Source organism: Anolis sagrei, chromosome 3 (assembly GCF_037176765.1).
Source record: "Anolis sagrei isolate rAnoSag1 chromosome 3, rAnoSag1.mat, whole genome shotgun sequence".
In the NCBI taxonomy this organism is placed as follows: domain Eukaryota; kingdom Metazoa; phylum Chordata; class Lepidosauria; order Squamata; family Dactyloidae; genus Anolis; species Anolis sagrei.
This window is the reverse complement of record NC_090023.1, coordinates 228,909,923-228,932,939: the sequence shown is the minus strand read 5'-3', so window position 1 is coordinate 228,932,939 and position 23,017 is coordinate 228,909,923. Positions and strand designations below refer to the sequence as shown.

Genomic DNA, 23,017 nt, shown 5'->3' with positions numbered 1-23,017 from the left:
TAGTAAATAGAATGCAGGTATTCCAAAAGAAATATTTAAAATCAAATATCCAGAAACTTCAAATCTCAAGCCTTTTGGATAAGGGAGACTCATTCTGCATTACCTAATCTCTTAAAAGTAGCAATGAGTTTAGTACTAGACAACTGCTATTATATTTAACATGTCAAGCACTGGCTAACCATCTGCAATCGTTGCAGAAAAGCTATGCCTAACAGTTAAAGATGATGAAGATGGGCCAGTGGATAAAAATATAACTCTGTGTAAAATTCTACCAGCACAAGAGAAACAGCTGCACAAGCCTTGAGTCTGACTAATCTATGCTAAGCATTAAAGTTAGTTGTTGAACACTTTTTTAATTTCCAGTGTCTCAGCACTTGTTTACCTTTGCATTTCTATCTGCTGACATAGCCTAAAAGTTGCTGTCTGAATGGGTGATCAAGTGAATGAATGTAGAAAAGACTCAGCCTTGTTGCTGTTAAAATAACTCTAAAACTCTGTGCCATGATGATTATATGGATATTATATTATACTCTTTTTTTCTGGCTATATCATTAGCTATACCATTTCTATATTCCTGATTTGATTTAGTAGTCCTGACTTAATGTTTTACTAATGATTGGAAATCTACTTTATATTTTATTTTAAAATCTATAATGTGTGCATACAAGAGTGCTAAAACTTTGGATGGACCACTTTGGTTGCATAATAAACATAAATGTGCAGTGTTTATTTAACGGTAGTTACAACCCTTCCTCAAAAAGAATTTTGGGAGTGGCTCTCAAGAAAATAGACGACAGGCATGAAATTATTTTGTCCACCATGAGCTTTTATCTCTGTCAAAATGACTTAGCTCAGTCTCGTAAGCTATAATTATATGTGTTGAGCTAGTTTGTTGTGGGAAACCACAGTGTTTTGTGTGATTAGTAGTGCCATCTTGTCCAGCTCTATTAAAATGCCATTACCTAGGACTTAAATTTTTCTCTTGGTAAATTGTTCACTTGCACACATTTTATTCTTTCTTGATGGCCTTTTCCTTTGTGTCTATGATCTGTTGTGTGCGTTCACACTGAATCTTCCTTATTTGATAGTTCCAAGTCAGTTGAATTTAATGGATGTGCTATTTTGGTGAGCTGGAACATGGAAAAAAGAAATAACTGTGGATTGTTTTAATTGCTAAACTGAAAATTTAGTAAGTTTTTTTTAAAAAAGTTGTAGTTTGGTCAATGCTTTTTCCCCTTAAAGACATTTTATCATGCCTTGCAGTAAAGCTACAGATTACACTGATAAGTTCCACAAAGAAAATAAGATATTTGGAGAGGAATAGTTATATACGGTGTGTGTTTATTTTCTTTTACAATACTACACATAAATAGCCCTAAGACTCTCTACTGTTCCCCCCCCCTCCCCCGTCATTTTAAGAACAGCTAAAACTCATTGTGTAATAATATACACTAGAAAATGCATTTTAGCACCTGTATGTTTTGTAGCTTATTTATTCATCTTGTCTAGCAGTGTGCCATACAGGGTTTGGCGGCCTGTGTTCTCCATACATTTTGGAATAAAATGCCAACTCGCGTCAGCACATCCAATATTTGAAAATGACGGGCATTGTAGTCTAAAACAACTAGATGGTGCCATGTTGTTTATCTGATATTATTGACCTCAAGGTAATCATGTCTTGATCTAAAATATCATTTTAAAATCGTATCCTTGAAGGTAATTTGGAATATCTATATTAAGTAACTTTGTGGCTTGCAGTGTTCAGGTAAATCAACTCCAGAGTAACAATACACCACTTTTCTTTTAAAATGTCAGTGCACGCCCTAAACTAATAGTGATAATGATTGTTGGCATTTAGTTTATTGTGAGTTTTTAATGTGTACAAAGTACACCGATAACATATACTTCATTACAATTGAGAAATTAAACACAAAGATATTTGAATTTGAGACTTGTTTTGTAATATCTGAACAGCAAAAGTACATAAATTGCTCTTTGAATAGCACTGCAGATCCACTCTTCCCTCACTTCATAAGGACCCAGAGTACTGTTTTCTGTCAGTTTCTGCTTCAGTTGCTTATTTTTGTGCCATTCCCATTTATGTAGCCAACTTTCTCCTTTAGTATTGAATTTTCTGTAATTTTACCTGCTTGCCCAACAAACTCAGAACATCGGTTATTTAACACCATCCAGCCTCTTGTAGATGAATTGAGATGCTCAAAAGGAAGTAACAAAGATATCTGAATTTACTGGATGGAGTAAAATATCATGACATGTAAATCCAAAGTTTGCTCACTTCAATCAGCAGCTTATTCTGTTTATAGATACATTGTCTCAGTATCAGAATCAGCTTTTCGGTAGGTTATAGTATATTTTGGAGAGATAAGGATTTTGTTTAACCATTCTCCATTCCTCATTCATTTCAATTTTATTCACTGAGTAGGTAGCAAAGCTGGCGCCCTCCTTTTTTAAGAAAGTAGGAAAATTATCACTTCAGAATGTTTATGTGCTTTTAAAACATTGCCCTGGATTCTGCTTTATACAATATTCTCAATAATTTTGCCCATAAAACATTTTTTTTTACATTGAACTATCACAAAGCAAAAGTCTCACTATCTCATCCATCCATTTTGGATTTTAGAATTCTGGATAAGGGATGCCTAACTGGATATAGGTATATGCTTATCAAATGGAAGTACCACTGTGTTCAACAGGATTTACTTTCAGTTAAGCTTCAGTTCTTGTGTACAGAAAAATTTCTATCCCTTTTCCTAACCCAATTCCATTTGAAATAACAGAGTCCCCTGGGCTTCTGAAGAATTTTTTTCTCAGGGGAACAGTGGGTTGCTGGCAGGAGGAGGAAATGGCAAACTTTCTTAAGCTAACATAGCTTAACATCTAAGCCCTTTTATTTAAGTCTTTGACAGAAGACCGCTTTTTCCATATGTCAGAAGGTATTGGTGGTTACATTTACTAATTTTGCACAGTTAAGATTATAAACACTGCCAAAAGGACAGTGATCACTTATAAATATTGAAGATACAGTTGATGTATTGTATACAGATATGCATACGTAAGTGTCTGAGGGCACATGATGCAACTGTCTTGGTGAAACTAAACAGGTCTGGACCATCTAGTAACTCATGAGTGCTATCATGACTTCTGTAGTAGATGAAATGCAGGTTTAAAACCTACCAAATACATATTAAGTACTGTACTTGGTGTAGGGAAGAGAAAATAAATAGAATGTAACAAAATAAGAGATAAGTAAATTTTCAAAATGACTAGTCACTGACAGCTCACTTTAAGCCATGTTTAAGAAAACAATATAATGTTCAAGAGTTATTCTTTCCCATTGTGGCCTTTAACAGAAAAAAATATAACCCATGGTAAAGATTTGATGCTCTTATAATAACATTTTAATCCCCTTCCTTTAGTGGGTTCGTGACCTGCACACTAAATTATTTCAAAAATACATGTGCTTCTCCTGGATAACAGCCTTGGTTTATGTGAACAGCCCCTTGGGCAGAAATAAGATTATGTGAAGGGAATACTGAAATAAGAAAAGTGGCACAAGAAGTCATTGCAAGTTGGTTTACTAAATCGGGGATTTAGAGGACAAACAAGAGTCCTGATCCAGGCGGTATTCCATTCCCTTGTGATGTGGTTGAGGAATTTTCATCTTGATATAATTTGAAGCAATTCTGAAGCTCCATCCTAAGATTTTGTAACAGAAAAAAGAAAGGGAAATACTTTCTTCTTTCCTGCACTGTATTACAAGATATGTAAGGTATAGTATGTATGTGCAATATGATACACTCTCTGCTTAATACACAGAGAAATGCTAGCTCGATTTTTGTGATGTCATCCTAATTACACGTAATGACTTGAGATCCTTGACAATTCTACAGAAAAAGAGAGGAGGAATTAGAAGGAAATGTGGTGAAGTAGAACTTGTGCTTGGTGAAGGAGAATAGTTGGGCTTTGAAAGTTCACTACTTGGCTTTAACCAGAAACAAGAAGGGGTGGGGAATATGTGCCCCTCTTGATGCCCCTCTATGACCCCCATCCATCTTCATCATTTGCTATGCTGACTAGAGCTGTTTGATGTTATTGTCAAAAAACATCCAAAGGGCTGCAGCCACCGCAATACTTAGGGTTGGCAATTATGGCTATTGAAATATACTTTTCATTAGCCAGTAGGGGACTGTGGAGATTACAGTCCAAAACCATCTAGAGAGCCTGTATGGGCTTTTTATTTCTATTCTATTCCCCAAGTTATGAACAAGATATGTATATATTAGAAGGGTTATCACACCTGTGGTTCTAGTTTTGCTCTCTTTCACTTCACTTTCTGTACCTCTGAGAATTGGATTTTGTACCTCTGAGAATTTTGGCTTGTTGTGGAAACAAGGATTGATGATAAAGCTTCAATGGAGAGACCTTTTCCTCATAACTCCTTCAGGAGTGAATTTCCCTTCCTAGGGAAATTTCTCTCACTTTCTGTTCTATCAACCCTGTTCTTAACTATGAGTCTTTTGTAAGTCAGATGTTAGTAACTCAGGGACTGTCTGTATACTAGCTGCCACGAGCCATTGATCTAAAACTTATTTATTTATTTATTTACTTACTTACTTTTTTATATCTTGCCCTCTCCTCAATTGAGGGACTCAAAGTGGCTAACAGTCGGCAACAATTCAATGCCATTCAATATAAAAACAACATCAATAAACTTCTTGATTAGTAATTAAGTGGTAAATTATTGGGGAAGGACAGATCCTATATGCCATGCCCATTGAGCAAAAAAGGCACATGAAAGGTGAATATGACTGGGCTGTGGCGCAGCTAGTTAGTAGCCAGATGCATTAGATCACTACTGACCAAGAGGTCATGAGTTTGAAGCCAGCCCGGGTCAGAGTGAGCTCTTGATCATTAATAGTCTAGCTTGCTGTTGACCTATGCAGCCTGAAAGACAGTTGCATCTGTCAAGTAGGAAATTTAGGTACCATTTTATGTGGGGAGGTTAATTTAACTAATTAATGACACCATAAAACCTTCCAGCAGTGTGTGTAAGAAGAAGTACTCCATCAAGGACTCAGAGTCACAAGTGAATGGTGAAAAGTGGCAGCTCCCCCTGTGGCCGGAATCTAGCATACTCTCATAAAGCTGGAAGGCTGAAATGTTAAATTGCCTCTGTGTCTGTCTATATATGTGTTATATCTAATTGGCTTTGAATGTTTGCCACGTATATATGCATTCTAATCCTCCTTGTGTCCCCTGTGGGGTGAGAAGGGCGGGATATAAATACTGTAAGTAAGTAAGTAAATAAATAAATAAGAGAGATGGGGAGTTTGAAAAGGACGCTTTTAATTGGCAAAAAAGATATCTCTTACATGAAGTACCCATCAGGAATACTTAGAAATTACCAAGTTTCAAAACAGTCTCAATCATATCCAGCCAGAGGTTGAGAGAATTATAATTTCCCTGGTATGACTTACAACTACAATTGCTCCTGTGGATGTGATATTTTCTTGGGAACCTAGGTATATTCAATCTAGGAACATCTCCCCCAGGTGAGACACAGGACCCTCCAGGGATTTGTCCTCCTTTGTCCTCTCCAGTCTCATGTTTCCTTGTGGATTATATAAAGTTCTGAAGAATCTGGAAGCGTTGCCCACTGGTCACCCTCATTGGGTGATAGATCTCTAACTACTACATGATTCCAACCCATTAAAAGTTTGCTGAAACATGCTGTTGGGCAGCTTTTCATGTTTGTGATGTGGGAACCTTTCCGTCTTCTTTCCATGTTATTTCTTTCTAAACGCTGTACTAAATGTACTGGTAAAAAGGTAATACCAATGAACATGTCTATTTTCTGTTCATTAGATCCATTTATAACTTAACATTATTTTAAAAGTGATAAGTGCTCTGTCTGCTAGGGATTGAACTAGATAGTCCTTGTGGTCTCTTTCAACTCTGTGATTCTATGGTCCATCAGATGAATGCTATAAAAGTCAGGCTATCAGGGCACCCGTTACATCTCTGTACGTTTGACTTTTCTTTCGTGTTTGAGTCTCTTTTGTCTTTAAATGTTTTATAATGATTGTAACTGTTTAAATTCTATGGCTTCAAAATGAATTACATTTTGTGATTATCTTGAGTCACTTTTTGCACAATTGTGTACATTTAAACATTTATTTGTACATTGTATCAATCATTGCTTCTGTTCATTTGTCTGATACTTGCCTTGAGTTCCACTTGTATGTGTTCCTTCTGTAGGCACTGGTTGTACAACAACTTTTATTAATTCATTTACAACAGCTTAGGAAAAAATGTTTGAGTTTGTATCTCGTGGTAGAATACTATTCTCCTCAGCATGGTTCCCTTGTGGCGAATCCAGGTCATACCAATGACACTGTTCATATAAAACCCACAGAGTAACATCTCTCTGCACTTCCAGACTGTTCTTTACCCTTATTTGTTTTGGAATTTATCTGCACCGTAACAAAAGCGTTCCCCCCCCCCCCCCCGGGTGGTTCATCATTACAGCAGTAAATACAATCTAAAAGTCTAAATTGTAAAACATATTAAAATTGTTAAATAAGTTAAATGCTTAAATAAACTCTCAAGCAAACTACTAACTTTATTTATCAGAGCTTAAATAACATAGGTTACACAGTCCCCATACAAGTAAGGTCACGGCTAACATATAAGCTGAAACTGATAAAAGGTTCTTCAGGGCACAGTGATCGATTCAGCTGCTAATGATAATGATGGAAAAATGATAATAATAGATGTTATTTGTACCCCGCCACCATCTCCCCGAATTGACTCAAGGTGGCTAACAAAACATTCCAAAGTGCCGCACATAAAATAAAAACAATTACATAGAAATCAAAGTGATAAAAGCATGAGCAGACATCCATAAAATGTCGCATAATAAAATTAAAATTCTAAATTCCTAAAACACGGTCATAACTGCTGATAAAACTGATTGTTTTCAATTAACGAACCCAGTTAATTGGAAGAATAAGCATTCCCATACTGTGACTCTGACTCTTTAAAAGGAAGTTTAAGGCCAACCCAATTTTGGTCATCCTAGATTTTGTGTCTTTCCATCAGGAATATTGCCATTTTTAGAGATTTTCCAGTGGCCACTGGGCTTGGGAACCAACTGTTATACTCTACAAACCAAAGTCAGTTTTTCACTCTCCAGAGTAAAAATTGAACTTTGTGATGGAGAAAATGTTTATGGATAGCGAATGCTTGTTTCACCAGTTCTGAGCTACTATTCTCAGTCAAAAAACACATATTGCTACTTATGAATAGAAACATGTTACCCTTAAACTGATTTATGTTTGGCATGGAAAAGATAGGGGCTTTTCAAGCCTGCTACCTTATCTCCTCTTCTCTTGAGTAGTAATATACATTAGCAAACAATGTATTTTCGAAGGCTTTCATGGCTGGAATCACTGGGTTGTTGTAGGTTTTTTCGGGCTATATGGCCATGTTCTAGAGGCATTCTCTCCTCATGTTTCGCCTGCATCTATAGCAAGCATCCTCAGAGGTAGTGAGGTCCTCACTACCAGAGACCTCACTACCTCTGAGGATGCTTGCCATAGATGCAGGTGAAAGGTCAGGAGAGAATGACTCTAGAACATGGCCATATAGCCCAAAAAAACCTACAACAACCCATAAGCAAACACTTCCAGATTTTCTTGTAATCTTTTCACTCCTTGAATTCCATACTATGAATGTAGTGCAATGGGACTGAAATCGTATTATGCTTCCACTTCATTTATTTCAGAGGAGGTTTAATAGTATTGTGGAGTCCTTCAAGAGTGTATCCTTTTTTGGTCAGGTAACCTTATTAAAGTTAAAAGAATTGAATTGCAGAAAGAAGAATTAACGTGTGTGGTTTGAATTTTATATGGACTTCTGCGTCACCTTTTACACAGGTTTGTATATACTATAGACTAGGCATGGGCAAAGTAAGGCCTGGGGGTTGGATGCGGCCCCTTGGGTGCTTAACTCAGACCCTCATTTTCCCTATTCTCTCGGCATAAGGATGCAGCAGAAAAGACAGAGGAGCAAGGCACACAGCAGTTGAGAGCCCTCTGGAGTGCTCCCAGCCACCACATGTCTCACTCTCCTCCCGGCATAAGGACGGTGTGAGCGGCCCTGTCCTTATGCCGGGGGGACAGCTCGAGGAAGACACGCAGCATTTGAGAGCTCTCCAGAGTGCTCTTGGGCGTTGCATGTCGCTCCTTCCTCCTAGCATAATGCTGAGAGGACAGTCCGAAAATCGAGGGACGGTCCTCTCAGCATTATGATTAGGGAGAAGGATCAGGGCAATCACTGCATGACTAGTTTTCCTCCCGACATAAGGATGGGGTGAGCAGCCCCGTCCTTATGACAGGAGCACAACCTGAGGGTGACCCTGGCTCTCCCTCTCCCAGGCCCTCCTCCTCCCAAGCCTGTCCCACCCAGCAAGTGCCTGGCTGCCCTCACGACCAGGCCCAAAATATGGCCCCAAGGCATAAAACGTTTGCCCATGCCTGCTATAGACTGTGTCAAGTCCCAAAAAAGGATACTGTTGTTTATTACTGGAAGTGATTTTTTTTCATTGGAGGACTGATAATTGCTGAAGGGAAAATATGCTTTTACTGCATTGTTTTTTAAATGGATATGCTCAAGGAGACATTGCAAGCCATTCTGAAGAGCTGTTGCAGAAGGAACATGCCTCCTAGCTCTTAAGTGTGGCACATGTATATCCTTAGAAACCAAAAAGAAGAAATTGAACTCTGAAAAGTTGTAACAGTTGTGTGTGTGTTTGTCAGAGTATCTGTAGTATAAACTCATATGTTGATTTTCAAACCAACAGTTTATTACATTAGACTCCAATATCATCAGTATTAGGTTTGTGACATCCTTGCATTATGCCAAATAGAAAAGCATGTGTCTGCACATGGTGATGTTTTGATAAATTTGATGGCTTCCTGTTAGTCTGTTTTAAAGATTTGGGAGCTAAGTCTGGTAAAATATCGCTTTGGTGTGTTTGTTTTGCTGTTTTCCATGAAATAGCAAATTGATCCTGGTGCCTGCCATCATATTCCTCTTTCTGTCAGATTGACTTCAGGATTGTATTCTTTCACAACATCAAATGTTGCCATAAATCACACTGTACATCATGACTTGGTCCTTTTCACCTTCTCCAGAAAGAATCATAGGTATCTTCTAACTATCTATCACTTTTCCTCCCTTTCTGTATTCCATTCTGCATACATAGAAATAAGCAGATATTTAGGACATAAGTCTATTCAGTTGCTTAATCTTCACACAGAAAACATTCATGCACATATCCCAATATAGTGCACACAGTGCTATGTAATATGGGTGTCTGAAAAATGCATAATACCGATTGACAGCTGTTTTGGAAAAGAGGCATTACTCCAGCTCTAAAAAAACTGTTGTTTTAATTAGGATTTGGAATTGCTTACTATTCTGAGAAGCAGAGAATCAGTCCTTAAAACTTATTTTAGTTTCTTTTTCCTTAGCTGTCCTTGCTGCATGTTTTTCTTATATGTAAAGTTATATGTGATAGCCTTAATGTTATATATGGAAAGATTCCCTTCCTGGTTTTGTTTGCTATAGGAAGCTATCCATTGCAGGCATATAAAAGATAATTTGAGTAGATAAATATATTTTTATTTGGGTTATACATTGTTTTCAGTGGCTGCAGCTTATTTATGAATGTTGATGTGAGTAGTTGTGGGCATTTAGTGATAGTATGGTAGTGCCACCAGTGACACATTACACTGTTGTTTGGCCAGAAATTATAATACATACAGGTTGAGATTTGCAGGTTGAGAATTAAATATCCTTGATTTTTGTAGATAGGGCTGGGGATACAAAACACAGTCCAAAAAGTTTTTCTTACTTGTAGGCTGTGGCTCATATCTAGAGAATCCCAGCATCAGTTTGTTGAGCAAAAGAGTGTGTTGCACTTGTTTTTCTTGAACATCAACATCCTATATCAAAACAAACTGCTTCAGAGACTACAATGAGTTTGAAAACAGTTGACGATATAATCATCTGGTAGGCTGTTGTTCAAAGAAGGTCTTAAAAATATCCAAGCTAGCATAAGCTTCTTGCATGAGTCTGTGAGCTGTTGGATTCTTGGACAATAATAGGGAGTAAGTATAAAAAGTTTCCCTCCCTCTCATTTTTTCTTTGTTGTTGGTTTGTTTTCTTTTGAATCTACTTCCAACTTTAAAGGAATGTGTAAGTAGCAGACATGTTTTTGTACTCCTGGTATGATATCTGAAAGAGCAACATGTACATTATCCCAATGCTAGAGATGTACTTTCCAAAAATGCTAGGGATGTTCATTGCGTTGCAAGGTGTGATGTGCACATTCCCTTGCTGCAAGTAACAACACCTAGTGGGGAGCTGAGTAATTCTCCTCCAGTTTCCACAACATGTTGTGGTATTTTGTTAGTTTCTAAAGCACTGCAATACTTTATTTCATGCACCTCTCTTTTACGTCATGTTGAAATGTGGGAGCAAATGTTCACAGTGCTGAAAGTAAAAGCTTCATCGGTTGATGTTTTTATATTAAAAAGCTGGGTAAAGATAATTTTTGAGACTTCCATAAATGTAATGGCTCTACCTGTGATTCTGCTGCCTCACTTGTGCCCATTTATTGTATTTGCAAATTATCATTTCAAAACAACTCAATGGCTGATGGATATACTGAGGCTTGAAATTGGGAATCCATAAAGTTCAGATAATTCTGCCAAGTTTCTTCATTGTCCACTTTGTTTTACTGAAGATCTTTGTTTATTTTTAAACTGGGCAATAGCAATTTGCTTCCTGACCCAGACTGTGGGATATTTTCATTTGTGTCAGGTGGGGACAGCCATTCTTTGTAATGACATTGTGACCTCTGCTCTGTCAGCTTCAACCATCCTTTTGTTTGCTGCAGGAGTAACAACCCATCAGCATTTTTGAAGAGCAGGCTTTTCTGTTCCTTTATATCCCGTCGAGAATTCTAGAGGTCCAGTCATTAAGTAGTCTAAGGGAATGTGCTATTTATTAATTAGGACAGACACATTTAACAGTGGGACAGCTAAAGCATTTTTTAAATTATTCTCGATATACTAAAATAAACAGACTGTAAACATTGCCTTGAAAGATTTGGTAGGATACAGAATACTTTACATGTTTGAAATGCCTGTGATGTACATTTCAGCCAATTGAAGTACAGCTGACTTTTGTGACTCATATTAGAGTTTTCTGTCCAAAATAGTAATAAAAGTTGGCCCCCCCTTTTTTTTAAAGACATAGTATGTTAATCATAAAAGGGTTGGGATATGATATAATGTAAATAATCTGATCCTATCTCTGTGGGGCACTCTTATGCACTGAAATCCCACATGAGTACAATATTCCATATTCCCTTTAGTGATGGGCCCAAGGGAAAGGCAAATGTTTCTTTCAAATGGCTTTTTCTGGTATTAAGACCACTTATTATGTGAACTTAATGACCCTACATTCAGTAGGTTTCATTGCTCAAAACATCTAATTAATAAATTGACATAGGCAGCATAATACATTCATTTGTCTTCCACATAATACAGAATTTATCTCTTTCACCAAATTCTGGGTGTAATTGCAGAATTTCATGCTGAAAAAATAGACATTCTAAATATGACTGCATATGTGCTTTATCTTTTAGAACTGGAAATGTTTGTTTTTCCCCTGAAAAAAAAAATGAGTTAAATTACAATGTCCATTATTTGCTCCGCAGTTCTGAACTGTATCTTATTATTCCTAACATACTTTTAAAAATGTTTTTGCAGGTGAAGGAGGAATTCTAGAAGAAGAGGCACAAGTAGCTTGCAACCATGCCATTTCCCTTTGGCAAATCACACAAGTCTCCTGCAGACATAGTGAAGAATCTAAAGGAGAGTATGGCGGTACTAGAAAAGCAAGATATTTCTGACAAGAAGGTAGAAAAGGTATATATTTTTTAATTTCCTTATTTGGGTATTTCTCTTGATATGAAGAGGAAGTGCAGGGCTGCTTAATTGTTTTATATGTATGCACTAAACTCATGTCTCCTTTCCTCTTTTAAAAGTAGCATTTCTGTCTACTTACAGCCTATCTGCTTGTTGACCTTGGCAACTAAGTGATTACAATCTTCATACTGATGTTCTTCCCAACCCACACTTACTTGCTATCAGCACTATCTTCACATTTTCTACAGTGCTGTTTTCTGTTTGGGACAATGTCTCTGCTCTCAGTTTGTTGAACCACTTTTATAAATACATCAAAATCTGCTCTTCTGTAAAACCTTTCCTTAGCCTTATGTTGTATGTATGTTGATTGTTCCTTGATTTTCTTATGTCTCAGAATACTTCCCCTTAGTCAATGAATGGAATTTGCTCACCATTTTTAGATGGGAGTTCAAGTGTCTATTCTGCTTAAGTCACAAATGCATCACACTGTAGAAAAGAGTTCAAGGAACCACTTTAGAACAGGCTGATTTGTGAATTCTCATGCTTAGCCACTAATTCCCTATTCTATTATTCATATAGCCCAAGGCCCTAAAATATTCAGCTAGTATTAAATTTGCAGTACCATCACTGCCACTTGCTGCCCTTCAAAAGAGACTACATATGTTTTTGAAACAGGTGCACAGGCTGGATTGCTGAACTAGAGAAAGTGTGGCTCTAAAGCAGTGGTTCTCAACCTGTGGGTTCCCAGGTGTTTTGGCCTACAACTCCCAGAAATCCCAGTTAGTTTATCAGCTGTTAGGATTCCTGAGAGTTGAAGGCCAAAACATCTGGGGACCCAAGGGTTAAGAACCCCCACTCTAAAGTCAGCTTCAGCAGTTTGGGGACATAGTGGTGGTATCAGATAAGAACAGGGCTCAGATTCAAACAGCAGAACATTTATAAAAATTGAGATCAGTGTTTGTTTCCTGAACTGTGGTTTCATAAGTGCACTGGGATCATTGAAAGGGAAGAGTAGAGTGCTAGAACTCCTGGACAGCTTTGGGTGTGACACTTTGGGGGATGAAGTTTGAAATGTCCAACAGGATTAATACAATCAGAACTACAAACCCATGAATCCAACCATCTAGGACCTGTTAATAATATATTTTTAATCCAAAAGGCAAACTTTTAATTATGCCTTTTTATATAAGGTATGGCATTTATTGTGTTCTTGTATATAATGGGATTTCAACATCTATAGTTTTTGATACCAAGGACACCACTGTGTTTCCTATTCAGGTATCATCATCATTCTGCCTTTTTCCTCAGGTTTTGAGACTGAAAGCGGTTCACAACTTTAAAAGCAATACAATTAAAACATACAGAAGGTCAATACTAAAATACAACGAAACTTGTTACAATTATTACAACAATTCAGTTAAGATAAATATATAAAAAGATGTTTCATTACAGCAATGCGCCCCCCCCCCCCCCCCAGCTTGTTCTTTAAAAACTTTAAAGCTTGTGTGAATAAAGAGATGTTAGGATGTTAGCTTGCTTCTGGGCATTCTGGTCTCTCTGGAAAGGGAGTACAGGGGAAGCCACTGAGAAGGCGTTCTCTTGCGTCCTCACCAACTGGTTGGTGATGGTGGTGAAATTGAGAGAAGGGAACAAAGGAGCTGTTTGAAAAGGACTAACGCAGGAAGTTTGGGGTCCAGGGAGATGTATCCAGTGAAGGGAGTTTCTTCCTCTGGAATTGTTTTTAGTACCCCTCCAAAAAGTGGAATTTAAGGTGATAGTTCACTTGAAAAGGTTTCAAAAATTAGAATAGCATTTAACAAAGAAGGCCACTGCCATCATAATAGCTTTTTAAACTTATTAGTTTTCCCTTCAAAGCACATGCTAGGTTACTTCCAGGTTCACTACTGAGGACCAAGGTTTGTTGCTTAATTTGAATCTATTTTTAGTTGTGGCGACATATCCTAAACAAATTTGACTTGTGTTCAGAATTTCTCCTACTGGTCCTTTGACTCATACACATTTTTAAGTTATTAGTAACAAAACAGTCCAAAAATAATTTTTGAAGACAAGAAATAAAAGAGCTATCAAGAAAATCAGTATTCCAACAAATTGCAGTTCTCTCACTTTGTTTTGCTTGTTTGGAAAGGTTTTTAAATGTGTCCCAATTGATTAAAGAGGAAAATATTTACACTCTGGTATGTGTAAAGTTAAATTTTCACTCAACCGGTCATTACAGTTTGGAAGAGTAACACATTGCCTTCTCTGAACCTCATTGTAATCTTCAACCAAATGCTACAGTGAATTGTGGCTGCAGAAAAAAAAAAGAATTGAATTATGTTGCTGGCATTACATTGTTGCTTGTTTCTAAAAAATGAAATAGTAATATAGTAGACTGAAAACAAAGAAACAGGCAAAACCAACCACATATTTCATGTTAAATGTTCATCAAAAACTGTTTGACAGTAACCAGGAAATGTTTCAGGTATACACAAATACTGCAAAGCAGAGGCATTCATGATGTGTGTGTGTGTGGGGGGGGGGGGGGGAATAACAATATTCCCCTCTATAGAATGAGGAACTTTCTTATGGGCTCTTGTTTCTTAGAGATGCATTCAATGAAACATTTGAATGGAGGTTGCTACCCTAGTGGCTACTAATTGTTGATCCCGGTTGTGTCTTGGAAAGTTAAATTACATTGCCTTGGAGTTGAATTCACCTGCTTCTACAACCATATCTAAACATCACACCAGGGAATTAAACATTTAAAAAGAAATTTGTGCACTGAGTTTTATGTTGCACTCAGTAAGCTATCTCCCATTTCACTTGGATCTCATAATAATACAAGATGGACTTTTCGTTTCTGGCTGCTAAGATGTTAATCATGCTAGCATCCAATCTTGGGAAACAAACACAATCTAAAGTTCTTCCTTATTTGCCTGAATAACAGAAGCCCAGATTGGGAAAAAAGGGAGGGAACCATAAATATATAACTACCCTTTTCTATTAAAATTATTGTTGAGTTTTCCTTCTTCTTAATTGACAAATATTGCCTTTGCTTTTTAAAAATATTGTTTAATTTATAACTCACCTTCCTCCAAACATGGGATTTAATGCAGAGTACTAAGTGATGCAGAAACAGCACTATAAGTTCCCTGGAGGAAGAGTGACCATTTAAAAATAGTCTTCCTAACCGATGCTCATTAATTACTGTATAATGTAGTCCTGTAAGTGACCCAAGCTCTGTTGCACTACCTGGAATACTGGGTGCTTTTCAGTGGGTCACTTTCACTGGTGGAACAATGGAATCAGATTGGCAGAGGAAGGCCTGGGCTCTAATATTTAACATATTTTCTGTGAATAAACCTGCCTGTTGACAAATTATGCAACTGAACTACTGTACATGGAATTATGCTGATCCCTTAACTGCTGGCAAGACTGAACAGCTCTTCTGTAAGCCAACTGAGCAATTTTCCATTAACAGGAATAAATAGCCTCACTGCAGTGCTTGCAATGTTACACTACAGAGTTTTTGAACTTTTTGTGGTTCTGGTGTCTCAGGTCTCCTCTCCTCAAGCAACAGGTTCTTTGATAGGCCCACAAATATATACAATGCAAATGTAAACTGTGTAATTGTACAAGTTACAGCCTTGTACAATTACACAAAATTACACAGGCATAGCACTCCATCATATACAGTATATGATTTAGACTAGGTTAGAAACATCTTGTAATGTGCAATCAAATTAAGAGATTATTACAACTCTGGCTATGAAAGAAATGTAGCAACTTGAAATTTTTGTGGCAGGGGAGCTAGTTGTTATTTAAAGAAGGGAAAGCAGGAAGCCTAAGGGAGATAAGACCATTTTGGGGCCCTGTTTCAGAATGCTTATGTGTATTGATTGGACTATTTTTTTCAAGCAGCCTGTTTTCTTTACTTAATCCAGTATTGGCAGTGGTCTTTTCAGTTGTTCTTCATGATGTAAAAATGATATTTTGAATATCAGATTATTAGTCCTATAGTCACAAATATTTTTGGTTACAAATTCGTTAAGGGAGGGCTAGATCTTTTAAAAGGAAGTTGGTACTTCCTCTTTCTGGTTGTTATTGTGCTCTGTTATGGTAATCAAAACCTTGATTAGCCAGATAATTCGCTGCTGAGTGGAGAGAGTGTCACGTGTTCAGAAAGTATTTTTCTGGAATTAATTCTAAGTCAACTTGTTCATATTTGTGGAGAGATAGCAATCTTCCATGCCTAAAAATAGTGAGGTTTTGTCCATATGTTTATGTGTGTGGGGGTGTCTCATGTTAGTACAGTAAAGTACAGTACAACCCTCGTATTCACAGGAAATACTTTCTCAGCTGGACTGAGAAAGTTACATGAAACTGTGAATACGACAAAATGCCATTTGCTAGGTCCTCCAGTATGACTCTGTGGCAACCTCTGGTATACCCTAGGATCAACAGGAGAATCTAGCAATTTTTGGTCTATTTTTCACAGGTGCAAACAATTGATATGTTTTCCATAGTTACAGGGGTCTTACAATACAGTATTGTAAGACACTTTGAATTTTATTGGGGAGAAAAGTGTGGTATAAATCAAATAAACAAAATGAAAATACAAAACAGAATTCAGTATTTCATGTTAGATCCATATCCCTTTTTATGTGATTGTTACTAATAATGTCTCCCTATGCAGAAAGATAGGTGAATTGGTTGTCTTGTGAAGGGTGAATCTGTCACAGATTACTGGAGAGGGGGTGATGGAGACAAACTGATGGGGCAAGGGAAGCCAAGAGGTGTTTGCTCATTACTGTCTGGCCCTGGTTGCAGATAAGGTGTGGAGTTGGCACTTTGTTGAGTAGAGAAGACTGTCGTCTTATGGAATTCGTATAAAAATTGCTGCTCTCAGGTACTAATCTTGCATTTTTAGATACCTGCTCTGCATAGAGTGGCAAAAATACTTGAATTTGAGGTTCTTGCATCAGTTCAGCCAATGCAGACAGCCCTTTTTTTCATCCCATGAGCTGGCATTTTGTGTCAGTTGTCACAGACATTAATAGGATGTAATCGTTGGATTTAAAAAAATCAACAGTTAGGGTAGATTTTAGCCTGCTTTTTAAATGTATGTTGATCTATTCCCATCTTCTTGGTTTACCTCAGCATTTATTTTTATGCTCCCAGTGTGCTGGTCTGTGGTATACTTAATTGCTCTTGGTGCTGTAAATATTTACTTAGTCATAAACCAGGCTTTGCTAGCATTCTGTCTCCTCTTTCTCTTTGACCTTGTATCAGTCTGCTGTGTTCTGTCTTTCAACTAAAGTCTGTCATTCTTTATTCCTCTGTTAGAATGTACTAATATGACAGTTGGGGTTTTTGCATCCATAATTGATCATGTAGGTTCCCACCCATTTACTCAAAGGTGAGAGAGGACTGTGAATGTCATTGACTCTTCTAGGGACTCCACTTGCATAATCTATAATAATAATAATAATAATAATAATAATAATATAACAACAACAACAACTTTATTTATATACTGCCACAGTCTCTCCAGAGGGACTGCGGGAGCTTACAGACAACACATAATAGTTTCATAAAATCTATTTATTTTTATTTACTACATTTCTACCCTGCTGTTCTCACCCCAAAGGGGACTCAGAGCAGCTTAAAGAAAACCCCAATGCTGCATTATAAATACAAATACAACACATTAAGCAATAATAAAACATATAAATACAATTAAAACAGATTAAAACATAATGCCTAGTCTCATAGTCATTATTCATGGTGCTGGGTTTAATTCAAATCCATATTGCACTCCTCCCTGAATACCTGGTTCCAGAGCCAGGTCTTTAGCTTTTTCCTGAACACCAGGAGGGAGGGAGCCAATCTACTGTTACTGGGGAGGGAGTTCTACAGCCGAGGGGCCACCACTATGAAGGCCTTGTCTCTCGTCCCCACCAGTGGCGTTTGTGAAGGGGGTGGGACTGAGAGCAGGGCCTCCTTGGCAGATCAGAATGTTCTAATTGGTTAATAGAGGGAGATACGTTCGAACAGGTAAGTTGACCAGAACCATTTAATTGAATTGTGCTCGATAGCAAACTGGCAGGCAGTGGAGCTGATGTAGTAGGGGGGTTGTATGCTCCCTGTATGTTGCTCTGGTGAGCAGCCTGGCTGCCGCCCGTTGGACTACTTGTATCTTTTGTATCGCTCTTATGTGGGGCTGTCTTCAAAGGCAGCTCCACATAGAGCATGTTGCAGTAGTCACATAAAACACATAAAATGCAAGTAAAATTCATCATCATTGCAATAAAAGACACTTATAAAAGATAAAAGCCCAACTCAGTTTAAATAAAATATTCAATACAATGTAGCGACAGCTACTGGTTAGAGAATGGACAGCACTAGTTTATAGTGCTTCCCATTCTTTGAGAAAGTGTATCTCTTTGTACAAATATTTTTATGCTGATCTAGTATCCTGACAGCATTCTGGCCATTGTCTTAGTTCTCAAAATGGTATCTATGGCACATTGCTATTAAAAATGCAGTGGAAAGTACATGCTAATCAGCATAATGGTTGCTAGATTTAGAAATAGAGTTATTTCTGTTTTGTTTTGTTTTATTCAGGCAACTGAAGAAGTTTCAAAAAATCTAGTTGCCATGAAAGAAATTTTATATGGCACGAATGAAAAGGAGCCTCAGACAGAAGCTGTGGCCCAGCTAGCTCAGGAGCTATACAACAGTGGTCTTCTTAGCACCCTTGTGGCTGATCTGCAGCTGATTGATTTCGAGGTAAGAAAATATTATCGTGCACTTAAACTAGTTTCAGGTAATCTTTCCAAATTTCTGTTTATGGGTTTAGGAATTGTAAACACCAAATATACAGTATTTCAAAATTTGTGTCAGTAACTACCAAGAAACTGAATTATTTTACACTGTATTAAGTCCCCTTGCATTTTAATACCTTGTAGTGGAAAGATGTGCCACCCAGAATCCACAAAGATCGGAAATAAAACGTACTAATATGTAGATGCATATGTTGGAGTTTTGTATATCTGTTTTCCCCATCATATTTTTCAATAGGTCTTGCCATTCTTAGGCTGGCAATTCTAAAGTGAATTTGCTCTCTTTACTAGCCTCCATAGAGGGAGCATGTCCATGTCTTTTTTAATGTGAGCAAAATCATTTGTTTAAATTAAAAGAAAAGCCCTAAAGGTTAGGTAGCTCAAATATATGCTGGAATGTTTCTGCCTTCAAGGTAATGTGACAAGCATGTTTATTGTTCTTCTTGGTGTTCATCAGACTTTTTTCATGTGGTGGTGTCAACTCTATAGTTTAGATTCTCTGTCTTGATGCACTGTATTTTTTGTTACTGCAGTGCTTCAAAAAGTACTCATGAGAAATTTTATAACCATCCTGGTGTACCGAGAAATAGTATTGCTTCACTCCCTGTGAGCTAGGCTGAAGTTTCTCCTTTAAATGAACCTTGGAATGATGGATTTACTTTGGAATGTCAGGTCTCTCTGGCCTTTTTTATACTTGATATCATTATGAATGACAGTTTTCTCTTGGATGTGCATTCCAGAATTGATTAATAAGGAAGTGAACCATGTGTCTTAATTATTAGTGTCTTATGCAGGGTTATTGGGTCAGTACATTAAACCTTCAGCTCCAACTTTTCTACTGATTCAGATTCTGGCTACTTCATTTATGGTAAAGGTAAAGATAAAACTTTCCCCTTGACGTTTAATCTAGTCGTGTCCGACTCTGGGGAGAGGTGCGCACCTCCATTTCTAAGCTAAAGAGCTTAGATACCTCCTAGGTTATGTGGCTAGCATGACTGCATGAAGCGCCTTTACCTTCCCACAGAAGTGATACCTATTGATCTACTCACATTTGCATGTTTTTGAACTGCTAGGTTGGCAGGAGCTGGGCTAACAGCAGGAGCTCACCCTGCTCCCTGAATTCGAACCACTGGCCTTTCAGTCAGCAAGTTCAGCAGCTCTGTGGTTTAATCCCCTGTGCCACCATGTATATTAATTAGAATCACAGAATCATAGATTTATAGAGTTGGAAAAGACCACAAGGGCCATTCAGTCCAGCCCTCAGCCATCAATCAAAGCATTTCTGATAGATGGCCTTCCACCCTCCCCTTATAAACCTCCAGAGAAGTAGACTTCATTATACTTTGATGCAGCATCAAACCATGAGAAAGTTTTTCCTAATATTCAAGTATAATCTTTTTTCCTGCAGTTTGAATACATTGCTCCATGTCCTAGCCTCTAGAACAGCAGAAACAAGCCTTCTCCAACTTCAATATGAGATCTTAGCAGATAATGAAACATGGTTGGGTAGTTTTTTACTGCCTGGAATTGGTCTTACAAAGGCTTTAGAACTCTTTGACCTTTGTTTGAATTGTTTTGAATTTTGTGTTTCTAATTCATTGCAGCCCCCTTTTGAAAGAAAGGTTTAGTTTAATTTCCTTTTGTAATGTTAAATGGCTTAAATTTGAAGTGTATATTCTGTATTCTTCCATGAATGCAGCATATAAATAAAAGGAAAGCCTTTTATCTCTATTGAAAATAAATTACCATATGTACTGTTTCAGTTACTGTTATGATCTTTCATGGGTTCCTCTGGAAATTATTTGTTAAACATCTTCTGCTGTTTAGATCAGTTCATGTAACTTTTACTCTTCACCTCTCCTAGTACGGTATGCTTATCATCATGACCACAGTTACATCACTTAGAAGTAATAACTAGTTCATACAAATAATGAATTGTTTATTATTGTGAACCGTCACAAAGTTCATTATGTAACTAACAAGGAAATGCTGTTGCTAGTGGCAAGTCCAGGACAAATAATGGGATTCTGGGCAAAGTTGGCCGAGTTTCTGAATGACGGAGGATTGTTGTGATATGCGGAGTTTGGGTGAGGAATTTTCAGAAACACTGCCGTACTCATTGGTAGAACAAAGAATTTTAGTGCTGCTCAGGACAAGCTTACAATAGAAGTAAAATTTAAAAAACAGCCTGGTCGGCAAAGGGTGAGCATGTTGACCTTAGTCAAATGTTTAGCTCTTTTGGCTGGGTGTGACACTTTAACTGCTGCCTTGTGAGCAGTCATGACATTGTTTCAGTATTGTTTAATTAGAAAAGTGCTAATGTTGTGTCTTTCTCTCAGGGAAGCAGCCTCTCATCTTTCACAAGCTGCTAGCCCCATAATTTACACTGACTGTGGCAGACTGAGGGCCGCATTCCCCAATGCACCCCTCCACAAAAGGATGATAAAAAGATATGTCCCTTCAGGAGTGTGGGAGATATTTTCCTCATGTTTAAAGGCCCATGAGAAGCCTTTTTAAACAACAGGAAGTGAAGAATGTCCCTTCCTGTTTTATCGAAAGGCTCTCTTGGACTCAGATTGGTCCAGGAGACAAAAAACATAATAAAATGCCTCATACTCTCTGAAGGGCATTATGGGCATAAATGAATTTTTATCCTGGGCATGAAAAAATTGTTTCTACTATCACTTGGGTTTAGAAACAGGGAGAGAGAGCTAAACAAATCTGAATTGATATAGTCCATCCACATGCAGATTTGCCCGCAGTGGACTGGATTGTGTTCAGGTAAAAAGATAACCAAATGGTTTTTACTAATTGTCTCGTAAAGATGATAAATGCTGCATTTTGATATGAATAACCATAGAACACAAAGTTTGCCTTATAAATAGAAAACAACCCATGACAAGTCATGGGATAAAACCTTGAACGATAACAAGTTTTTTCTCTTTTCAACATAATTCAGTCATGCTGGAAAAAGGAGGATTTTCCCAGTAGCAACCAGGAACATTTTTTTATAGCTGTAGAATGAAAGCTTCTGCAGCTATTATAGTAATTTTTATCCTAGAAGATAAAATCCTGTAGGCTGAAAGCATATCATTTGTTTAACTGTAAGCTTACATAATGTTAAAATGGCTATCACTTCAGCACATGCTTGGAGTTTTCTTGGGCACTGGCAAATGCAAGGCATTGTACTGAGCTAATTCAGTTTCCTACTTTAAGGGCATGATGTTAACCTGATTCTAATGTTACTCCTCCTCATAGGAGCCCAAATGTTAAAATGCTGTATTGCTTGCATTTTGATAGGGTAAAAAAGATGTGGCTCAGATATTCAACAACATTCTGAGAAGACAGATTGGTACAAGAACACCCACAGTTGAATATATCTGCACTCAGCAAAATATACTGTTCATGCTGTTGAAGGGGTATGTATAATATATTGTGTAACTAGTAACTGCTGTGGTTTCTATATAAGATTAGTTAATAAAGCAGCTGTGTTCTACAAGTGCATCTTGAGACCTACTCTGCAGTTCTCTACATCGCCCAGAGTTGTAAAAATTGATACAGTCTACTTATATCTGTACATCTAGGCTTTACTAATACAATATCACTTCTGTCACTGCTTTTAAGGGAAAACAAACAAACAGATCGTGATGATAGACATTACTGTTGTCAGTCTTCATGCAGAGCAGGATGAGCTGCTTCAAGTCTGGGGATGGGGACATTTTCTGAATCCCCTTGGAAACCCTCTTGATTAAAGTTATTAAAATGCTGCTCTTCCCACTCTTGCACCACTAAGTGTTTGGTGGAAAAAATCTGTGGTAGGACGGACCACTGGGGTTCTTAAAAGTTGACCAAGAGACACATGCCTACTGTGTGATGTGCATTGCTTATAGCTGATTGGGAGAAACAAAAGAGGAATAGAGCTAAAATATACAGTGAACAACACAGTAACAAAATTAATGCTAAACCGAACTCCTGGTTCATAGTATGCATGACCATGCATCAAAACAGCTATAAGGAGGAGTCTAGAAAATTTTGCTTATGTTCTCAATCTAAGACAGTTCACTGTGCCATTCAGATATAAAAAAGATATAGCTGAAATATACCTTTGTATGAACTCTCCTGGATTGTCTTTGTGGATGGAGTCACTGT

The 23,017-nt window shown here is 37.5% G+C and overlaps 1 protein-coding gene across 1 annotated transcript in view; it reads left to right on the top strand.

Moving 5' to 3' along the window:
- The window catches only part of CAB39 (calcium binding protein 39), a 54,001-nt gene that overhangs the window by 21,748 nt on the left and 9,236 nt on the right, over positions 1-23,017 (top strand). The window contains exons 2-4 of the mRNA XM_060767929.2: positions 11,865-12,023; positions 18,651-18,815; positions 22,169-22,287. Of these exons, the coding sequence (XP_060623912.1) occupies positions 11,910-12,023; positions 18,651-18,815; positions 22,169-22,287 (398 nt within the window). The 5' untranslated portion in view covers positions 11,865-11,909. The remainder of the gene's footprint in view (positions 1-11,864; positions 12,024-18,650; positions 18,816-22,168; positions 22,288-23,017) is intronic.